Source organism: Equus asinus, chromosome 27 (assembly GCF_041296235.1).
Source record: "Equus asinus isolate D_3611 breed Donkey chromosome 27, EquAss-T2T_v2, whole genome shotgun sequence".
Taxonomy (NCBI): Eukaryota; Metazoa; Chordata; class Mammalia; order Perissodactyla; family Equidae; genus Equus; species Equus asinus.
In genome coordinates, this window is record NC_091816.1 from 6484168 (window position 1) to 6507462 (window position 23295).

Below are 23295 nucleotides of genomic sequence, written 5' to 3' on the forward strand. Positions count from 1 at the left end.
TGTCCTGCTGTTGGTAATGCCGTGTTTAATCACTTGTTTAAAATGGTGCCTGTCAGATCTCTCTCTTATACGTATTTCTGTTTACAATTAGTAAGTAATCTGTGAAGGAATGAATATTTAAGCTGTCATTTCACTTGTCTCATTTCTGCTCAGAAAGCCTTAGTGGGTCTCTCTCCATTTCCTAGAATGTAAGAGTATAAGGATGTTCTTTGGTAGATACAGTAGTCCCCCTGATCCACAGGGGTATGTTTCAAGACCCCCAGTGGATGCCTGAAACCATGGCTAGTACCGAACTCTATATAGACAATGTTTTTCCTATATATATGTACCTATGATAAAGTTTAGTTATAAATTAGGCACAGTAAGAGATTAATAACATTAATAATAAAATAGAACAATCACAACAATATACTGTAATAAAACTATCGCAGATCTTAGCAACCTCAGCATACGATTTTTTTCGTTTCTTTATTAAGTTGACAACTTTCACTTTTTCACTTAAAGGAAGCACTTTACAGCTTCTCTTTGGCATATCCGAATTGCCAGCATCACTACTCTTGTGCTTTGGAACCATTATTAAGTAAAATAAGGGTTACTTGAACACAAGCACCACGATACTGAGACAGTCAATCAGATAACCAAGACTAAGTGACTAGAGCAGGTAGCGTATATGGTGTAGATAAGCTGGACAAGGGGATTATTCACATCCAGGGTGGGACGGCGCAAGATTTCATCATGCTACTCAGAACGGCACATAATTTAAAATTTATGAATTGTTTATTTCTGGAATTTTCCATTTAATACAGTCATGTGCCATATAGCAACATTTCGGTCAACAGTGTCGATGGTGGTCTGGTAAGATTAGTGCCAGATAGCCTAGGTGTGTAGTAGGCTGTATCATCTAGGTTTGTGTAAGTACTACAGGGAAGGAATAAATTTCCCTCTCCCCTACTTGGTTCTTCTGGCTGGTCTAAGAATTAAATTGACATAAGTCGGATTAACAGGAGAAAAACAAAAGCTTAATAACATGTATACATGGGGTGCTCCCAGGAATACCAGTAACTCATCAAAATGGCTGAAGCTCTCACCTTAAACACCCTCCTCAGCTAAAGACAAAAGAAGATGTCAGGGGACTTCAATGGGAAGGAAGGCAGTTCACAGGTAGGTGATAAGGGGCAAACATTTGGAAAACGGGTTTGTTTGGCCACATGGAAACAGAAGAACACAGAGGGGAGCCCAACAAACAGGCTTTCCTAGGTCCCTCCCTGTCTACCACCTAGTTCATGTTATGCTGAGGTGATATAGCTCACTTCCTGAGACAGGTTTTTTTATCTGAATTTTTTTAGGCAGTTACGAAGAGGTAGCAAGAAAAACTTTTGAGCCTTTTGTTTCTTAAAAGTAATTAGCCTAAAATAATCCTCATACTAAAGAGACACTTTTTGCGGTGGCAAATTTTGTTCCCCTTCAGTACACCCTATGATGTTCGAACAACCATGAAATCACCTAACAATGCATTTCTTATAACGTATCCCTGTTGATAAGCGATGCATTACTGTATTTTCAGACGACAGTAACTGAAACTGGGGAAAGCGAAACCATGGAGAACGGGGAACTCCTATATGTGTTTTGCAAATATTTGCTCTCTGCCTATAACTCACTTTTTTATTTTCTTAACTGTGTCTTTTGAAGAGCAAAAGTTTTTAATTTTGAAGTCCATGTTATCAATCTTTTTCTTTCATATTTCGTGGTGTTTCCTGTTTAGGAAATCTTTGCCTAACCCAATGGTTTTTCTTCCATGTTTTATTCTAGCATTTTTATGGTTTTGACTTTAGTGTTAGATTTATAAACTAATTTTAGATACTTTTTGTGTATAATGTAAAGTAAAGGTTGAGGTTCACTTTTTCCATATGGATATGCTGTTGGTTGTTCCAGCCCCATTTGTTGAAAATACTGTCCTTTCCCCTTGAATTGCTTTGGCATCTTTGTGGAAGATCAGTTGACCAGGTAACTATGGGTGTCAGTGTTTTATTTATTTTTATATTTTACAATGAGCATAACACATTTTTGTCAAACAAGGGATTAGTGAGTGAGTAAAGTTATGTTGTGGGCTAATATCACCAGAAATCTGGTAGGTAAATGGAGGTATACTAGTTATGAGCCCTTTGAGGACAGGGACTCTTTCACTCATTTACTAACTAAACAATACTGAGTGTCTAGCATTGCATAAGATATACATGGTCCCTGCCCTTTTAGAGCATGCAGTTGAGTGAGGGAGATAGACAGTAAGAAAGCAAGCACATATTTGTATAACATATTATGGTAATTGCTATGAAAGAGAAAAAACAGGCTTAGTGAGGAGAATGAGCAGTGGACCTCAGAAGGCCTCCCTGAGAGACAATGGGTGTTCAGGGAGCTGGAGCAGCACATGTGAAAATCCTAATTACACAAATGAAGTTGACACGTTTGAGAAGCTAGAAAGAAGCCAGTGTGGCTGCAGTGCAATACCTGCAGCAGAGAGTGTTGGGAGATGACTTCAGAAATGTAAACTGAGGCCTGACTGTGCAGAGGCTTGCTGGGCATGATAAGTAGTCTGGATTTTATTTGAGTGCAGTGGGAAGGCATTGAAGGTTTTGTTCTTTTTTCTTTTTTTTCTGAGGGAGATTTGATCTGAGCTAACATCTGTTGCCAGTCTTCCTCTTTTTTTTCTTGAGGAAGGTTAGCCCTGAGCTAACATCTGTGCCATTCTTTCTCTACTTTGTATGTGGGTCCCCGCCACAGCATGGCTGACGAGTGGTGTAGGTCCACACCTGGGATCCAAACCCAGGAATCTGGGCCACTGAAGCAGAGCGCATGAACTTAACCACTACACCACAGTTTTGTTCTTTTGTTTTTGTTTCTTTGAGTAAACCATCTATTTAGATCAATAAATTAAATATAACTAGCAGTTCAGACATCTCCCTTATGGCCCCCTTTATAAGCATCTACTGTTCTAACAGCTATCTCCATAGATTTGGTTTTAACTTTATCCTGTTTTTGAATCTTTCTCTTTTTTTTTTTTTGAGGAAGATTAGCCCTGAGCTAGCTACTGCCAATCCTCCCCTTTTTGCTGAGGAAGACTGGCCCTGAGCTAACATCCGTGCCCATCTTCCTCTGCTTTATATGTGGGACGCCTACCACAGCATGGCTTGCCAAGCGGTGCCATGTCTGCACCTGGGATCCGAGTTGGCGAACCCTGGGCCGATGAAGCGGAATGTGCACACTTAACTGGTGCACCACCAGGCTGGTCCCTAAATCTTATATAAATGAAATCACACTATATACTATATGAATGGAATCGTTGTATCTGACTTCTTTCACTCAAAATTACATTTGTGAGAGTCATCCATGTTTTTGAGTATGGCAGTCATTAATTTTCCTTGCTGTATTTTGAGGGGTAGGCACACAATTGGATTAGTTTTTAAAAGGTGACTGGTTGTTATATGGGGAAATAGATTGTAGAGAAGCAGGAGAAGAAGCCTGGAGACTGGGAAGATAGCTGTGGAATAGACTAGGTGAGGATCTTGGACTAGCATGAAGATCGAAAGAGATGGAATGAAACAGACAGATGTGAGATATATGTACTTTGGAGATAAAACTCAGGGAGTTTACTGATAGATTGGATAAGAGTAGGAGTGAGGGAAAGGGATGTATCATGATTCCCAGGTTTCTGGCTTGGGCAACCAATAGATGGAGGTTTCATTTTATTCTCATGGGAAGGACTTGGGGAAGGACACCTTTAAGTAGACTAAAAACCAAGAGTTCATTAGGTATCTTAAGATGCTTGTGAGATATGAGAGAAGCTGTCGAACAGGCATTTGGATTATGGGTATGGAATATATTGGGGGGAAAAGTAGGAAGTTTGGATAGTTTGCAGGTTATGAGGCAGCTGCCATGTAAAGAGTCCTATATTAGAGTTAGGAGATCTGAGTTTCACCATTTTATTCAACTTCTATTGGCTATGTGACTAAAGGCAAATCACTTGATCTTTTTGAGCTCCATTTCTTCTCATCTGTAAAATGAGAGTAATACTGTGCTCAGAAAAATTCATTCATACGCATTTTGGGTTGGGTAGGAAAAAGTCAGATTATGGAAAGGCATGTAAGGGACTTTCTATAATATGGAGCTTTAGAGTTTCTTAGTAAGGGAATAGACATCAAAGTTTGGTTTTAGTATGCATCATCTAACTGCTGTGCAGGAAGAAGTTAAAGGTGAGAACTATCTAGAAAATCAGTTGTCATAGTTCAGGGTAAGGTGCTGAGGGTGTGGCCTGACGTGGATGTAGAGATCAAAGAACAAATCAGAAAGATTTCAAAGGAAGAAAGTGCAAGATTTGTTCAGTCACTAGTTTTATGGCTTAAAGAAGAGAGTGAAGAATAATCATCCATGAGCCTGAGGCTTCTAGCCTAGGAAGCTAGGAAAAGAGCGGAAGCAACAACAAACCTGGGGTAGTCTGAAACGAAGTCTGAATTAGAGAAAAGATGATGCATTCTCTTTTGAACCTATGACTTACGGTTCTAGTATGGTTGTCTTGGATAGTCGGATATTCTCTGGCAGTGAGATATTGTGGAAAAGATCACAGGATTAGAAGTCAAGAGATTGATTCTTTTTCAGACTTAATCACTAATTAGCTTTGTAGTCTTGGAAAATTCAGCATCTCAAGTATTCAATGTTATCTTAAAAAATGAAGCTAACACCTGCCCTATCAGCCTTACAGGATTGTTTTGAGGATCGAGAATGCATATGAAAACACTCTGTAATTGTAAACTCCTATATAGTTGTAAGATGGTAAGGTTATTTTTATTCTTAATTCAAACTAAAATGAAATATTTGGTTCTTGGGCGAGAGAAGAGAAGAAAAGGTGGAAAATACCAAACTTCTTAAAAGTTTGTGTTCGAAACTAAATCACAAACTTTTGTCACTGGATGTATATGCCTGAAAGCCTCTGTAGACTGTAATTTGGGAGACTAATCTGGAAGCTGATCTTGTACACGACAGTTATGAGAACCAAAAACACAGGTTGCATCTTGTCAAATTTCAGTATTTAACTTCAACTTGGAACTTCGAAGAACTTTTGAATTCCACCTGTACAGTTGTCCCATGTGTTTACAGAATTTTAGAACATACTTTTCTTGTGTCTGTGAGCTATACATTTTTGCCAAGGGTCAAATTAGGGTAATGTTTCAATTCTTAAGCTATATATAAAGAAATGATTTCTAACATTTATCAGCATTATCAGTATGGTATGCTGGTTAGGATCAGAGACTGTGAAACCAGACTTCCTGGATGGAATCCCAGCTCTGTGCATTTGACTAGCCTTGTGCATTTGAGCAAGTCATTTAACCTCTCTGTGCCTCTATTTCCCCATCTGTAATGGGAACTAATATTAATACCTACCTGAAGGTTGTTAGGACGATTAAATGTAGTACTGTATGTAAAGCACTTACAGTGGTTCCTGGCACATGCTAAGCACTATTTGTTAGTTGTGGTTATTACAGAATAGTTAGTTGTTACTTTGGTGGTGACCAAGGAATAAAGTACATGAACAAAAGAAGCAACTCCTCTCAGAACTTATAGCTGAGGGAAGTGGAAGTGGTATAGTGGTAAAAATCAGTGTCTTTACAGTCAGACATGCTTAGATTCAAATCCTAATTCTGCCCCCTTTGCTTTGTGGTTTAAGCAAGCCACCTAAGCCCTCTGAAGCTCAGTTTCTTTCAACCATGAATGAGGAGTCACAATGCCTATCTTGCAAAGTTGTTATGAGGATTAAATAAGACAGTGTGTAAAGCGGTGGCCCAGAATAGATGCTAAAAAAACGAGTGTGCTAACACCCAATTCCACTGTACAGCAGTATGGGCAGTCTGATTTCCTGTACACTCTCGTATTCATTTGTTTGCAGTCTTGGAACTTCCAAAATTCTTTCCATTTGCTAACAGCAGAATAAACAGCAACTGTTTAATTGGACACACCTTGAAAAGTGTGTTGTCAGTTTTTGTTTCCCTCTTCCCTTTACTCTTTTGGGTTACTTGATATATCATTATGGTAAATCCTGCTAGACCCAAAATAGTAGACATTTTTAATCAGTCATAGAATTAACTGGGCTATAGCCTCAGAATCCTTCATGGAATTCCAGCAGCTACAATCAGTTCATCAGACTTCATACAGTAGTGAAATCCTCTCTGCCTTAGAGCTTTCTAGAAGAAATGTTTATGGGATTATCAGAATAATATCTGGACTCCCCACTAATCCTCTGTCTCAAGATGTGGGCTTATCAAACATTATGACAAAGCAGAGTGCTCTTAGAGCATTTCCTAACAGGTACTTATCTATATTATAACATTGTTACATAATGTGGGCATCTTTAGACACCTCCTAGAGGAGATGCAATAATTGTAAGAGTATAATGCAATGGCTATAATGCAAAGATTATAACACAATGACCCAAGCAAGAGTGTGCATCAGAATCAGCTGGAATGTGGTCTTAAAATACTCATGCTCTAGGCTTCATCATACATTTATTGAATCAGGTTCATCAGTAGATGGAACTTGACATGTGCATTTTGTAAAAGTATCCCAGATGATTCTGCTGTATATACCACTAGTTAAAAACAACTAGATAGTGGCAAGAGTGTAGAGAATCAGGCATCCTCACACGCTATTTGTATGAATGTAAATTGATACAGTACAGCCTGTAGGACAGTTTTGCAGTATCTGTCAAAATTTCAAATCTGTCCTATAGAAAGATATAGTTTCAAGAAAGTTTCCTGTATTCCTGTTTATAATATCCAATAATTGTGAGCCACTGAACGATTGTCAGTACACAAATGATTAAATATCTTGTGCTGGATACCACAGTTGTTTACTATGCGGTCATCTAAAGAATGAAGTATGGATGAAGATTATCTATGCATGCTGATGTAGAAAGATATCTAGGATATATTGTTAAGTTGAATAAGCAAGTCATGGAATAAACGCTATTTTTAAAATTTTACATGTAAATATAGAGAGAGAGATTTGGAAGAATACCCAGCAAACTGTTTACAGTGGTTATCCATGACATAAAAGAATGGGAATGATGGAGGGGGAGAGGAATAGGCCTTTTTACTTTTGTATTTAAAATATTTGCAATAAGATTTTATTATTTTTGTAATAAGAGAAAGAAACACTGGATAAAACATGAATGATTTAAAGGAAGTTCGTATGGAACCTAATTTGTATGTGTTAGGACACTGCTTATTTTTCAAATACCAGTTTTAACCTGAGACTTACAATCTATAATCTCTAACTTGGGAAACAGAAAGGAACATCAAAACTATTTTGCATGCTTGCAAAGAGAATAAAATTTTGTTACCAAAGTTATTGTGAAAGTAACTGAGAGTTTTAAGCAGATAAGCGTTTAAGATATAAAGTATTTGCCCTGTATCAGAATTATATTGACTATCTGCTTTAAAAATATTTGGTGTCTATGCATAGCTGGATATGAAAATTGGGTTCAGAATATTTTAGTGTAATCCTTTTTCAATTGATTAGCCGCTAGCCTGTGAGGATATTAACACCTTTTAATCTCCTCTTTTAAAACTATAGGCCCGATGAGAGAAAGGGAAAGTTAAGGATGCTGGAGCAGAACAATGGATTTCTCTTTCTCTTTCATGCAAGGGATCATGGGAAACACAATTCAGCAACCACCTCAACTCATTGACTCCGCCAACATCCGTCAGGAGGATGCCTTTGATAACAACAGTGACATTGTTGAAGATGGTGGCCAGACACCATATGAAGCTACCTTGCAGCAAGGCTTTCAGTACCCACCTACCACAGAAGATCTTCCTCCACTCACAAATGGCTATCCACCATCAATCAGCATGTATGAAACTCAAACCAAATACCAGTCATATAATCAATATCCCAATGGGTCAGCCAATGGCTTTGGTGCAGTTAGAAACTTTAGTCCCGCTGACTATTACCATTCAGATATTCCAAACACAAGACCACATGAAATTCTGGAAAAACCTTCTCCTCCACAGCCACCACCTCCTCCTTCGGTACCACAAACTGTAATTCCAAAGAAGACTGGCTCACCTGAAATTAAACTAAAAATAACCAAAACTATCCAGAATGGCAGGGAATTGTTTGAGTCTTCCCTTTGTGGAGACCTTTTAAATGAAGTACAGGCAAGTGAGCACACAAAGTCAAAGCATGAAAGCAGAAAAGAAAAGAGGAAAAAAAGCAACAAGCATGACTCATCTAGATCTGAAGAGCGCAAGTCACACAAAATCCCCAAATCAGAACCAGAGGAACACAATGTAAGTTGAAACATCTTTTTGAAAAATTTTGTAATATTTCACATTTACTGGAAGTCCAAGAGGTATTTTTCAGTTTTTAGCTCTTCAAATATAAATATCTCTGATAACTTCTTTCTTCTAATCCTTAGCAAGGAGTGTGGGCTGTTAGAATAGGTGCTGAGTAAATATTTGTTGAATAAATGGACATGATTAGAGTGGAGAAATATTTTTAAAACATGGCACTTAAGAATCTTGCTTCTTATGTTTCTTTGTCTGATAGCCTCACTTATTTTTATTTGCTTATAATAAACTCCTGGTTTCTGAAGATGAAGAGGAAAGGCAAAGAGAAGATCGTTAATTATGTTGGTTTTTCATTATTTTAGACTAACTTTTCCAGTGGAGCTTGGATGTAACACTCATTACTAATATGTTTGAACAGAATAACCTGAAGTAATAGTGGAACTCTTTTCATTAAAATCAGAGTTAGTATTCATATATATTGATTAAAACTTCAGGTGGAGTTTTCATAAAAGTCAGCCTTCATAGGTAACTTAAGATACATGCTGCTGAATTTTTTAATATCTCTGGGATTTCAGTATGAGTTTTCTTAATAAGAAGAGGTATGTAACAAATCAATTCTGGCTTGCATGGAGAGTTTTTAGTTAGTATTCGAATACATGGTACGAATTGAAGCTGTTTCCCAGACATTTATTGGGAAGAAATGAATATCTGTTTATTTTTGTGACAGTTGTCTGCTTTTATATCTGGTATGCCTGAATAAGTTAATTTATTATCTTCTTTTCAAAGAAGTGTTTACCTCTTACCAACTCCCCTTTTCCTTTGTAGCTGGGTTCTAGTACTTCATACAACTCAAATGTGATCATCTTCTAGAGTAAAGGTCATACTGCTTCTGGACTCTCACAAGTCCCAGTGTGATATTTCAATATGTTTTTCTCATTTTTCCACAGTTTTCTTATTCATTTAACAAATATATATTGAGTACCTACTGTGTGCTACACACTTCTCTAAGAATTGAAAGTAGGGCAGTGAATGAAACGCAGAGATGCCCACTTTCAGGGTGCTTATATTCTAGTAAGAGGAGCCAGAAAATACATAATACATCTGTACATGCATACATACATGTATGAGTTCAGAGAGTGTTAAGTGCTGTGAAAACTGGATAAGGAGATAAAGAGAAATCAGGGACACTTTAGCTATTCTGGTGTCTTAATTCTGCATCTGTAAAATGAAAGCTTTAGAATTAAATGGTTTCTGAAATGTTTTTAAATTCCTGTCATTTATTAAATGCCCCCCACAGACCTTAGCTCACATAATCGCTACCTTAGCTCACATAATCTCTTATACTGACTGTTAATATATAAGTGAATAAATGGAAGGAGAGAAGTTAACTTTTTGCACTCCAGATACATTCACTGTAGCATTTCTTTCCTAGACCTGCAATGAAAATATACATGGTGCACTATGACCCCTGGCAATCAAAAAAATGCATACAACCTGAATTTGGTTTTAGCCTAGTTCCTGAGAACTGTCTTATTGGCTTATCTTGCTTTTGCTCTAGAGAATCTGGCAAATAGGAGAATATCCAATTTTACTTATTAGGCTAGACTTTTTGCCTGTATTGAGACATTGAATTTAAAATATATCTCAAAATAGTAATCAGGCTGGAAGCACTTAGAGGCAGGTTAAGACAGTCTGTTTATGTTTTGTATCTACTTTTTGCTTTATTGGAATCTAGGAAGAAATTTCAGTGCAATGGTATTTCTAGTAGTTACTTCGCAATGAGGTTTTAAAGCCAGTTCTGTCTTTGTTGGATTATCTGCTATGTATGGCTCTTTATATCACTTAAAATTTCAGTTAACTGTTATATCCAGGGATTAGAATAGTTAGATATAATTTGAGGGTTTTAGTTCATTTTCTTTATTGGTAAGTCACGTGGGGCATAATTTAATATTTCATTATTTAGGATCTTACAACACCTTGGGATAAAAGAATGTAAATTTGACTGGATGTATAAATGTACAAAGTGGCATTGATTGCACTAAATACTACCAGGACCATTGCCTGAAACTTGAGTTTTTGGGGAAAATCTGGGCGTTTTTCTTGTTTCTTTCTCTATCTCCCTCCTTCTGTCTCCCTGCCCCCTTTCTCCCTCTTCTCATCCTTCTCTTCCTTTCTCTCTCTCTTCCCTACCTTGCCTCCTCCCTTTTCTTTCAAAGAAATAATGTGAAGAGCTAAGTTCTTGTTAAATGAATTTTTATTGATTAAAATTTTATCACACATGGGGGCAATTATCTTAAGAGATGGGTGCCACGAAAGTTGTCCTCCGTCCTAATAATAGAACTTTAAAGCTAGAGCTCCAAGGCTCTTGCTTGTTGTTAGTGTTGTCCTTTTGCCAAGCTATACAGATGACTAAGTAATGTGCAAAAATTAACCTGTTTTGTAATTTCATGTGTTTTTTAATTGGTTTCCCTTAACTTGAATATCTATTTTGCTTCCTTCAGGACAGTTTTTTTTAAGTGTTTTAATATTTAATACCCTTGTGCCTCCTGGTTGTCACTCAGGGCTCAAGCCCTTGGTGTTAGCACTGTAGAGGGCTTAGAAGCGAAAGAGCAGGCCGGGACTCTGCTGACGCCACTGGACAGCTCCCTCCCCCGGACGCCCTGGGAACCATGCTGAGAGCTGTGTGCCTGGCGAAAAAGTTTGAAATGATTGTCCTCAAGCTGGATTTATATGTATACACACACACACACACGTATATATTTGTTCCTTAAAAGCCCACTTATAGATTCTTTTTTGAGCAAACAAAATCTCATCTAAATACACTTCAAGGTTTCACTCACTACTTTTATTTTTTCTTCATAGTTGATCTACAAGTATTTCCTCCCAATCCTGAGCTATTTGGTCTTCTAAAGAGTGGCTGTTATTTGGAACAATCTAAGTATATGTTTTCAACATTGAAAATGTGTCCAAACATCTAGGCAGCAGGAGACCTGAGATCACTACTGAAATTGTATATTTTGTAAAGCTGCTTTAGCTGTTTTTCCTCCCGCCAAATTAGAAACATGTGGAAATGTTTCTGGCGTTTCTTCCTTGGCAGGTGTAATGCCTCAGGCATGTGAGTGTAGGCCCTGTTCAAACACTGGTCTTCCACCAGTCCGTCAGTCTGTCAGTCTGTCAGTCATTGAGATTATTCACTAAGGCTAGTCTCCTTAACTCCTAGCTTGCCGTTTTCACTTACAAAAAGCCCAACAGCTGGTTCGGTCCCATTAGCACTAAGAGGTTATATTTGGTTCTTTAGCTTCAGAGTATTAGGTCTTAAAATTCTTAGAAACTGTTCACATGCAAAATGTTTGTTTTTGTACAGACATTTTAGTTTTTAAGATTACAAACTTAAGCAGTTATTCACAAAGTAAAAGAAAAATGCACCAACAATTTATTGCCTTTAAAATTTTCTTTCCACCTTAAATGTTGATATAAGTTTTCGGTTCTTTTAGAGAACACAATTTTGCTTAATGTTTTGAAAATTATTATGAGTTTCAAACTCTGCCAGATTTGATGCATATTATTCATCTTAATAAATCTCTTAGGTTTTAATGAAATTACTAGAGCAAATTTTTTAAAGGAACATTTAGGATAATGTAATTTTATCTTAGCTGCTCTCTTAACATATTTTTTTCCTGTTTAGGAAACTTCTTATGATTCTTTCCTGGGATATAGGTCTTTGTATGTGGGATCAACTAAAAATGTAAAAATGTGGTATATACCTGTAAAATCATGTTTAGAATTAGGATTACTCGAACACTAAGGAGAGCTAACTCACTGTCATCTTTTTCTCTGATGATTTCTCTTCCTAAAGCAACAGTATTAGTACCGAAAAAGGTATCTTTTGTCCTTACTTGATTTTTCTTTTAAGCTTATCTGTCCTTTGAACAACTGAAGAAAAATAGATTTTATGCCCAGAAGTATTTTATCTGTTGGCATTTTCTGGCTCCTTATTTTTCTTCACTCCTAAGCATTTGACTTCCCTTGACCATTTCATCTTAAAACTTCTCCCCTTCTTAATTGGTGTTTGTTATACTGTACTGTCTCTTGGTTTATCCTCTTACCTTTTTTTTTGAGCTCAAGTCATAGATCTCTAAATGCTTACCAGATATTTCTGTTTTGCTCACACATTAGCACAGTTTACAATGTATATTCCCTTGCTGTTGTTGGAGCATCTTTATGTGACTTCTTTTTCCTCCTTTTATTTATTTAGTCTTAGAAGCTTAGAATAAATCTTCTTGGGCTTCTTTCTCTTCCTTGCCATTTCTTTCCTTTTAAAATGACTGTGTAAAAAAATTGCAGTTCTATGAAAGTGATTTTAACAGTTTCAAGCCAGCTGGAAGGAAATGCGAACAATCTGGAACAAACCAAAAAATCAAAAAAAGATAAGATATTTGAATAATAAAAAGGTTTTAAAGGAAATCCTATCCTTAATCTAGAAAGGGAAAAATGTTAATGGGCTTCAGGCCAGCTGTTACAATAGTAGGATTCTGTCGTTTGGCAAAGATTAGTCACTCCTTTCTATCTCCCCTCAAAAAGGGTTATAGAGTTCCCTTACACCCAGACATCATGAAGATTGAACATGTGGAGGAGGATGACTCGCTTTCTTCGCCACGTATGTGCTTCCTGCTGTAGCTTGAGAATGAAAAGCTGAGGTGAAGGCTTAAGCTACATCTGTAGACTGAAATGAAGCTGCTGAATGGGCCTATGCAAATGCGGACAGTATTTCTAAACTGCTTTATTGTTACACTAGTGATCAGGAAAGCAGTTTTCATTTGAACATAGATTTTTCTTTCCTTGCTCAATGAGTGTGTCCTATTAGATTGGATATTCCTGGTACCCCACAGACGCATCTGACAGAGCTAATTTTGTGCCCCTAAACAAACGACCTCTACTTTCCTTCACCTGGACCATTTCCAATGTTTCCAGAAACCTCCTAATTAAACGTTCTGCTTTTCCTCTTGCTCCCTTCCAAAATGTTCCCCACATAACAGCTAACATGATTTTTTTTTTTTTAGTTCATAACAGTTTACATCATTGTGACATTTCATTTGTACATTATTTCTTGTCCATCACTGTATAAGTGCTCCCCTTCACCCCCTGTGCCCACCTCCCAGCCCCCTTTCCCTGGTAACCACTGAAGTGTTCTCTTTGTCCATGTGTTTGTTTATATTCCACATATGAGTGAAATCATACGGTGTTTGTCTTTCTCAGTCTGGCTTATTTTGCTTAACATAATAGCCTCCAGGTCCATCCATATTGTTGCAGATGGGATAATTTTGTCTGTCTTTATAGCTGAGTAGTAGTCCATTGTATATATATACCACATCTTCTTTATCCAATCATCAGTCACTGGGCACTTGGGTTGCTTCCATGTCTTGGCTATTGTGAATAGTGCTGCAGTGAACATAGGGGTACATATGTCACTTTGAATTGTTGATTTCAAGTTGTTTGGATATGGCTGGGTCATATGGTATTTCTATTTTTAGTCTTTTGAGGAATCTCCATACTGTTTTCCATAGTGGTTGCACCAGTTTGCATTCCCACCAGCAGTGCATGAGGGTTCCCTTTTCTCTACACCCTCTCAAACATTTGTTATTTTTAGTCTTAGTGATTATAGCCATTTTAACAGATATAAGGTGGTTTCTCAGCGTAGCTTTGATTTGTATTTCCCTGATGATTAGTGATGTTGACCATCTTTTCATGTGCTTATTGGCCATCTGTATATCTTCTTTGGAAAAATGTCTGTTCATATCCTCTGCCCCCCCGCCCTTCTTTTTTAACGATTGGCACCTGAGCTAATATCTGTTGCCAATCTTCTTTTCTTCTTCTTCTTCTTCTCCTCAAAGCCCCCACTGCAAAGTTGTATATTCTAGTTGTAGGTCCTTCAGGTTGTGCTATGTGGGACGTCACCTCAGCATGGCCTGATGAGCAGTGCCGTGTCCTTGCCCAGGATCCAAACCAGTGAAAGCCTGGGCCACCGAAGAGGAGCACGTGAACTTGACCACTCTGCCCATTTTTTGATCTGGCTGGCTGTTTTTTTTGTTGTTCAGTTGTGTGAGTTCCTTATGTATTATGGAGATTAAACTCTTGTTGGATATATGATTTGCAAATATTTTCTCCCAATTGGTGGGTTGTCTTTTTAACATGATCTTTTAAAACCGTAAATTGGCATGTTACTTCTCTACCTAATCCTCCTCAGGGGCTTTTCATTGCGCCTGAGAGAGCACTTGCACATGGCCTGCGGAGCCTCAGGATGTAGCCTCCTCTCCTCTCTCCTCTTGTAAGCCATCTCCTCTTTGGGGCAGTTAAGTCAGTTGTAACGGCCTTCTTGAAGTTTTTACCTTTTTTGAACCTCACGCATGCCACTCCTTCTCTCTGGAATGTTCTTTCGCCCACTTTTTACTAGACTAACTCCTCTTCCTTTGAGTCTCAGATTATAATTTACTTTCTCAGGCCTTTTCTGACCGTCATATCTAAAAATATACACACCATTATTTCTCTTCATACATTTACGTTGTATAAGTATATGTTTGTGTTTTTATTTGTTTACTGTCTGTCTATCCTACCTGGCTGTAAGCTCTTTGAGGTCAGGGGTCACATCTGTTTGTTTCATCATCGTATACCCAACTCGCACCACAGTGCCTGGAAAGTCATAGGCACTGTGGAGTGAATGATTAGATTAGACTTGGAGTTTGGGGTATTTGTCTGGCTTATCATTTTCCTAACAATTAAAACCTTTTTTTACAATTTCTTTTATTTAATAAAACTTTGTTTTTACAACAGTGTCTTGAATGTCTTGCATTAATTGAAAATTATAAGTAGCTTCTACTATTAGCCATATTTTTTTCAGTGGCATTAAGACCTAATTTGACGGATATATCCCTCTTATTAAGCCATCTAAATTAACTTCTGTTCTTTGACAAGTGAGAAATTTTAAAAAATCTTTTAAATTACAAAAATAATTGCTTTTTACAGAAAATGCAAATAATACAAAAGTATAGATCTACCCTATTTCCCTAACCTCATTCCCCAAAAATAACTACTCTTATCAATTTGGTGTACAATTTATCAAATATTTTTCAAGGCATATATAGACTTTTTAAATAAAACGTGGAAAGATGTTGATAGACATGTAGATTACTGACATGAAATAGTGTTGTAGTTACCATCCCTCTCCTTAGATTTTCTTGTTTTGTGTATTTCTGTAGAATAGGTTCCTAAAATAGAATTGGTAGATTGAAGCGTGTACATATTTTGAATTTTGATAGATACTTCCAAATTGACTCCTAAAAGGGTTATAGAAATTAATTTTTAAACTACATATTTGTGGGGTTTATGATTAGAAAAGTAAAATAATGTTTATTGTAGACAGTTTGACAAATAGAGAAAAGCACACCAAAAGAAAATCACTTATTCCATCATCTGGTGGTATCCTTCTAGTCTTTTTTTTCTGGGTACATGAAAACAATTGTTTTTCCAAGACTGGAATCATACTGTACCAGCTGCTTTGCAATTTACTGTTTTAAAATAACATTATATTGGAGCCAGCCTGGTGGCACAGTGGTTAAGTTCACACATTCCGCTTTGGTGGCCCAGGGTTCGCCAGTTTGGATCCCAGGTGCAGACCTGTGCACTGCTTGTCAAGCCATGCTGTGGTAGGCATCCCACATATAAAGTAGAGGAAGATGGGCATGGATGTTAGCTCAGGGCCAGTCTTCCTCAGCAAAAAAAGAGGAGGATTAGCCACAGATGTTAGGTCAGGGCAAATCTTCCTCAAAAAAATAAATAAAATAACATTATATTGTTATTTTTCCATGTCACTTTAAAATGTATTTATATTATTCCAATATCTAGTTATACTATAATTTATTTAACTAATTCTTCATTTTTGAACATCTAGTCTGTTTCTAATATTTGCTCTTATAAATAGTACTGGTGTGCATATCTTCGTAATTATAGATAGATTTTTATACCCCTTAATGCTCTCTCAATATACATTTTTAGAAGTCGATTTGCTGGGTCCAAGTCTGAAAATTTAAGGCTTTTCATGCATATTGCCAAATTGCTCTCCAGAAAAATTACAACTTACGTCTTACTAGCAATCTCCAAGTGCCCGTTTTTCTGTACTCTGGTAGGTTAAAAAAAACACACACAGGGGCCAGCTCAGTGGCATAGTGGTCAGGTTCACGCTCTCTGCTTTGGTGGCCTAGGGTTCACAGGTTCAGATCCTGGGCACAGACCTAGCACTAGTTGTCAAGCCATGCTGTGGCGGCATCCCACATAAAATAGAGGAAAGATTGGCACAATCTTCCTCAAGCAAAAAGAGGAAGATTGGCAACAGATATTAGCTGAGGGCCAGTCTTCCTCACACACACAAAAAATCCCACATAAACTAAGAAATTAGGTTTTAAAAGTAATAAAATAAGAAATGGGAAACATAGCTATGGTGTGGAATGGAAAATGAATGTTAAGACACAGCCTCATGTACTGCATAAGTTGTATTCTTACTCCTTACATTATTCAGTTAATAGATGCCCTTTATTCTCTTTGCTGTTTAGTTCTCTAATTCTTTTTGTGTGTGTCACTCTTCTTTGGTTGACTGCCATTTTATTCCTTTCACCTGTACCTTTTCACCTAGAGACCAAATGAGAGGGTTGACACTGTATCAGAAAAACCAAGAGAAGACCTAGTTCTAAAAGAGGAAACCCCGGTGAGTTGCTTTATTGAATAGCATCTAACCAAATATGTTGTAAGAAGGTGAAAGCAGAGTGATTAATTTATAACACATTTAACATGTGTTATTGCACTTCCATCCTTCTTTATTTCAGAAGTTATACTGAAATAAATCTTGGAGCTGGTTTAAGAGGTAGATATTTTCAGTGAGTTGTTTTCCTTTTCAAAACTGTAACCACTTTTTAATAGATTTTGTGAATTCTCAAGGTGCCTCATCAATAATTTGGCAACAGAAACTATCAATCCTATTTTCATTATTTGGAGTAGGGCTTATTAATTATTTTCATCCTCTTTTTTTCCTTTTTGCTAGTTATAGATAGCAGGGATCAAAGAAAAGTATAATTGAAGGTAAATTTTACGTGGTTAGCATGTTTAATGTACTTTGTACATAGTTTCTTTTTAAAAATTTTTCTGCTGATGAAGTTTTATGATCTTTTCCAATAGGTTCAGCCGATATTATCTTCTGTTCCAACAACAGAAGTGTCCACTGGTGTTAAGTTCCAGGTTGGCGATCTTGTTTGGTCTAAGGTGGGAACCTATCCTTGGTGGCCTTGTATGGTTTCAAGTGATCCCCAGCTCGAGGTTCATACCAAAATTAACACGAGAGGTAAGAAAAGGCATAAATAGATACTAAGTGAAAGGTTGAGAGAAAAAAGTAAATCTTAAATGTTGTGTGTGAATATAAGAATACACACGATATATAATCTGACACCAAAATATACATAGTAATATCAATTTTTAATAACCAGTGAAATAATTATGGTCATCTTAACTGACAGCATCTACAACTGATACAGTCCTTGTTTTCCCTTCAATATCTTGCATTTATCTTATACTCTCTTTCACATTTCTTTTTTAAAAAAACCTTAATCTGACTGACCTCTCATATGAATTCCTAAAGAAAGCAGATGGATAAGTAATAAGATGTCTCATATGAGCTTAATAGGCATTTGGGCCAAGTTTTCTTTGGACATTTTTATTTCATCATTGAATCCTATGGGTAGTAATTTTTTACCCAGACAAGTGCTTTTTCTTCCTGATAAATTTTTCAGGATGCTTTTTTTCCTCCTTCACTCCATTTTTGAATCTCTAAATTTACTGGGACATCCTAATAAATTCAGTATGACATAGAAGTATACCTTGAATCTAGCTATATAGCATAGAATCCTACCTTAGGAATGTTAATAAATATTAAGAAAAGATGTGTTCTAACTTTTCCCTACTCCTTTTCTTAGGTTTTACCAAAACATGTAGATTAGATTCCTGAGATTGGCATTTGGTATGGACTTCTTAGTAGCCAGAGGAAGCTTTGAGTTTGGAATTTATTTCTGCAATTTGTTTTGCAAACTCTTGTTACATGTTGAGTTCTTTATTATCTGTGACAACTGTGCACCTAATTCTTTTCCTCTCACTTTAAACTGTCTATCTTGGTCCCTGTTCACTGTTATGAGGAGAAGAAGTATCTACCTAAGTCTGGCAAGTCAGATTTGTGACAGGATCAGCCATATCTGTAATTCTTGTGCTACACTGCCGGTAATCTGCACTAGTGTGGAAGGCAGTCACCTCGTCATTATAAGCTGCTGATTGAAACCTGGGGTAACTAGGGAGCTGGAAGCGTTGATGGGGCAGAAGTCAAGAAAAACCAGCATGGATGAATGTCTACTTTTGTGCAAGGCACTGTGTTAAGAAATTCTCTTATATGTTAGGCAGTCCTCATAGCAGCAACACTATGAAGTAGGTACTATTATTATCCTTATGTTTCAGATAAGTAAATAGAGTCTCAAATATTATTCTATTACCTCCATTCTTAAACGCTACTCTATATTAAAGGGAAAGTGATCGAATTCACCTAGTTACAATTGACAGAGGTTGGGGGGAGGCAGTCCTGGTTCCTTCATTTATGTAATAAGAGTGTTGGACTAGTAATCTCTGAAGCACCTTGTAGCTTTAATACTCTGTGATTCTATGAATGAGAGAAGAAAGGGACAAGGATTTCCCAAGAGGGCCAAGCCTTCTTAAATAAAACAATTCATGTCCGTTATCTGGGCCTCCAGAGCACTCTAAGATATTATATCATGTGAGAGTTGTAGCTCTTCAGTTCTCTCCCCTTAGAAAAACATCCTTCTGAGATTATATATAGTTTCATAGTTAATTACTTTAGTAAAACCTGCTAATTTCATCTTTTTTATAGGATACAAATGAAAGCACAATTTTTGCCTCATCTGTATTTCAAAGAAAGTATATAGTTTTATGAGTCAATCTAATCTGATCTCTTACCCCCTAGGCAATCTCCTACTTTAGTGCTGGAAAAACTGATTTTGTTTGTATTATTGAGGAAACCAGAAATCTCAGAATTTGGGAAATCCCAGAATTTAGGTTGAAAATAATGCATATTCTGATATTTTAAATTCTCTTTTTCTGCAGTAGTTTCTTAAATAATCGCTTTCTTGAGAGATGATTTACATACCATAAAATTTACCCTTTTACAGTGTGCAATTCAGTGTTTTTAGTACATTTACAGAGTTGTGTGGCCATCACCACAATCTAATTTTACAACATTTTCATCAACCTGAAACAGAAATCTTGTATCCATTAACAGTCACTCCCCCAGTTCCTCCCCTCTTCCCCCAGCCCTAGGCAGTCACTGACTGCTTTCTGTCTCTTAGATTTGCCTTTTCTGGACAGTTCATATAAATGGAAGCAATAATGTGGCCTTTTGTGTCTGGCTTCTTTCACTTAGGCTGATGTCTTTTTTTTTTTTTTTTTTTAAAGATTTAAAAATTTTTTTTTTCCTTTTTCTCCCCAAAGCCCCCCAGTACATAGTTGTATATTCTTCGTTGTGGGTCCTTCTAGTTGTGGCATGTGGGATGCTGCCTCAGCGTGGTTTGATGAGCAGTGCCATGTCCGCGCCCAGGATTCGAACCAATGAAACACTGGGCCTCCTGCAGTGGAGCACACAAACTTAACCACTCGGCCGTGGGGCCAGCCCTAGGCTAATGTCTTAGAGGGTAATCTGTGTTGTAGTGTGTCTCAGTATGTCATCTCTTTCTATTCCCAAGTAACATTTCATTGTATGGCTGTGCAGTGTGGTTTTAAATGAAGTAGTTTTCTAATAGTTTTTCTGAAAACCAAAAAACACAGCATAAAACTTAATTTCTACTTTGTGAAATTCGTCTTGCTTATATATAGTAATCATTGGTTTCCGTATTGTTATTACTCAGTATTGTTATTAGTCAGATTCTTAGCACTGGAAAATATATTAACGGTTTTCACACATAAAGATATAATTCTTTGTAAGAGCATGTTGAAAGATGTTTGAATCGCATATCTATTTTGTTATATTTCATTGTTTAGGTCTCATTTTAAGTTTAAAAGTAAAAAATGAAATACTTTTTCTGCTTATAACAATACAAAAATATATATGGTCAGAAGCAAAATGTGCCCATAGTCTCATCCTCCAGATATGTAACTAGTATTGGGAATTTGAGAGTAATTCTCTTTCTCTGTGCATATTGTAATTAATAGATATGAAAATAAAGATTTTTTACTGAGAGTTTTAAATGGTATCACATTACACCCATTATAACTTTTAATTCTGATATATTTTTTTAAGTTTAAAACCAGATGGTTTTACCTGTGTATTGTTTTTCGTATATGAAAACATTTCCTCAACATTTTTCTATTGGAAATTTAGCCCATTATTCAGAGACGTGTTTGATTCTCAATCTCTCAGGTCTTTAGGTTTTTATTTCGCCCTTACTTTATAGTTTTCCAGCCAGCAGGAAACAAAGTGCTAACAAAGAGGCAAAGTGATTTGTTTCATCTGTAGTAAATGATTTAATGGAGGAAGAAGTTGAAAATAAACATTAAAATGAGATTGTGTTATCTGTGAGTTTTAGTTTTTATGTTTAACTATAAAGTCCTTTGGGATTATCTGTTTGCTTCTAAATAACTGACTCTGACTTTTGGAAACAGATTCTGTCCCATGTTCTTTTAACCCTACTCCCTGTCCCCACCACCCTATCCTCCAACTCACCTATTTAGGTTTTATTTCTGTTTTTGTCCCTCAAAGCCCTTGGACTTTTTATAAACTTTCTTAGATTAATTATAGTGAAATTTGTGCTTGGCTCTTCCTTCTCAGAGTAGATGATATGGAAATCTGAGTTGTGTGTGTGTGTTTCTTTCTTCTCATAGACTATTTTACATATTTTCAGAATAATTCCTTAGATAATCTACTGTTAATGTCTAATAAAATTAAAAATTTTCAAATCCAAGATATACTCAATTTCAGATAACTAAATTAGATTCCATTTAAGCCTGTGCCCACATTTTTCTAGTCAGCATCTGCTTGTTGCCTTCTCTCCCTACTTGCATTATCGTGAATTCTCCAAGAAGACCAGTTTCTACATTTCTCTGTTAACCTGAGCCTTTTTCTCTAGAGCGGTTTTTCAAACTATGTTTGGTAAAGAACCAATTTTTTTTTTTTTTAATTTCCAGTCTACCATAGACCAATATTTCTGTAAAATACAATAAAATTAGCTATGAGGAAAATGAAAGGCCTCTGTCTCCAAAAAAATGCATTGTGTAAGACCCCGGTCATGTGCCTAGACGTCATGGCAGCGTCAGATCAACAGTTTCTAAATGCCTGCTCTCAGCTTCTGTGCTTGTTTTGTCACAGACTGGCTTGTTCTGGGAACCACACTTTCAGAGTAGCACTACCCCAGGGTAATGGTTCTCAGATGTTTTGGTCCCAGAATCCCGTTTACTCTTAAAATTTGAGGACTCTAAAAAGCTTTTCTTTACATGGGTTATATCCATTACTATTTAATTAATTTAGAAATTAAAGCTGAGAAATTTAAAAAGATTTACTAATTCACTTTAACCCATTATATGTTATTATGTTTTTATGAAAAATAACTATTTTGTCGAGAAAATTAATGAGAAGAATGATATCATTTTAGATTTTTGCAAATCTGTTTAATGTCTGGCTTAAGTGAAGACACCAGATTCTTGTATCTGCTTCTACATTCAATCTGTTATGATTTGTTGTTTTGGTTGAAGTATATGAAGATAATCTGGCCTCACACAGATGTATGGTTGGAAAAGGGGAAGAGTATTTTAATAGCCTTTTCAGATAATTGTGGATGTATTTCTTTGCTATTACACCAAAACTCAACAAGTGGTCTGTTAGTTGCAGTGTGGAATCTGAAATCATATCAATAAACTTTTTGTACTTTGTGACGTTAAAATCCATTGGTTCTGTCTTGGGCTTTGAATGGATCTTTTACCTTTCATGACTTTGTAACATCATACATTGGCCATTTAAAACATAGTGGTTTACCAAGTCATGCATATCTTCCAAACGTTGACATATTCCTTTGTAGATATTTTTAAAAATCATGTTATTTAATATCACTACTTAGTTCATCAGGAAATTCTTCTATCATTGGGAAGTTGGAAGACTCAGGAACAGATACTAGTTTTCCAAAATTCTAATTTTTGCTTGAAAGATCAAATTTTATTATAGGCAACAAATACTGTCAGTTGTTTTCCTTGAAGTGACAAACTTGCTTTGTTCATTTTTGAGGAAATATCTGCCAAATGCTCAAGTTAAAATGACCATAGTTTTTTTTTCAGTCATTCTTTAAAGTAAAAATGGTGTTACATGAAAAAGTGACCAATTGCAACTCAAACGATCACACAAGTGCTTTTCCTCAAGATAACCATGGTCATGCTTCAGTATGCAAAAGTGCTTTATGCATACTTCCCATATCGTCACATGGAATATTAAAAAGACATGTAGCCAAGGTTGAGATTTAGTAAATTTAATAATTTTTACTGCTTCATTAAGGACATTAAGTAAAACTGGCTTTTTTTTTTTTAACTGCTAGTGTATGGCTGTGAAGAATACCACCCTAGTATAGTTTGGTGTCACTCTTTGCCTTTATTTGTGCTAAGATGCCAACAGTTTTATCCATCATTGCTCTTGTAGTATTAAGTGAAAAGTGTCAACAAAGTAAAAAAGACAAATCAGATCTTGATATTATTATGAAGGTAGCTTTGACCTCACGGGATCCCTGAGAGAGTCTCAGTGGCCTCTCCTCCTCCACCCCAGACCTGTATACCACACTTTTATATAGCTAGAAAAGCAATTAGACTAACACTTGGCTTTTAAAAG

General features: G+C 36.5%; 1 protein-coding gene across 9 annotated transcripts in view; it reads left to right on the top strand.

Annotated features, from left to right (window-relative positions):
- NSD3 (nuclear receptor binding SET domain protein 3) overlaps positions 1-23295 on the top strand; it is a 102665-nt gene that overhangs the window by 26512 nt on the left and 52858 nt on the right. For 8 of the 9 annotated variants that reach the window (XR_011498876.1, XR_011498877.1, XM_070500072.1 and 5 more), the window contains exons 2-4: positions 7621-8339; positions 17023-17094; positions 17562-17724. Coding sequence is in view for 7 of the 9 variants with exons in the window: in XM_070500072.1 (XP_070356173.1) it covers positions 7665-8339; positions 17023-17094; positions 17562-17724 (910 nt within the window). In the remaining 2 variants the exon portion in view is untranslated. The remainder of the gene's footprint in view (positions 1-7620; positions 8340-17022; positions 17095-17561; positions 17725-23295) is intronic. The other variant, XM_070500069.1, reaches the window with a different exon arrangement.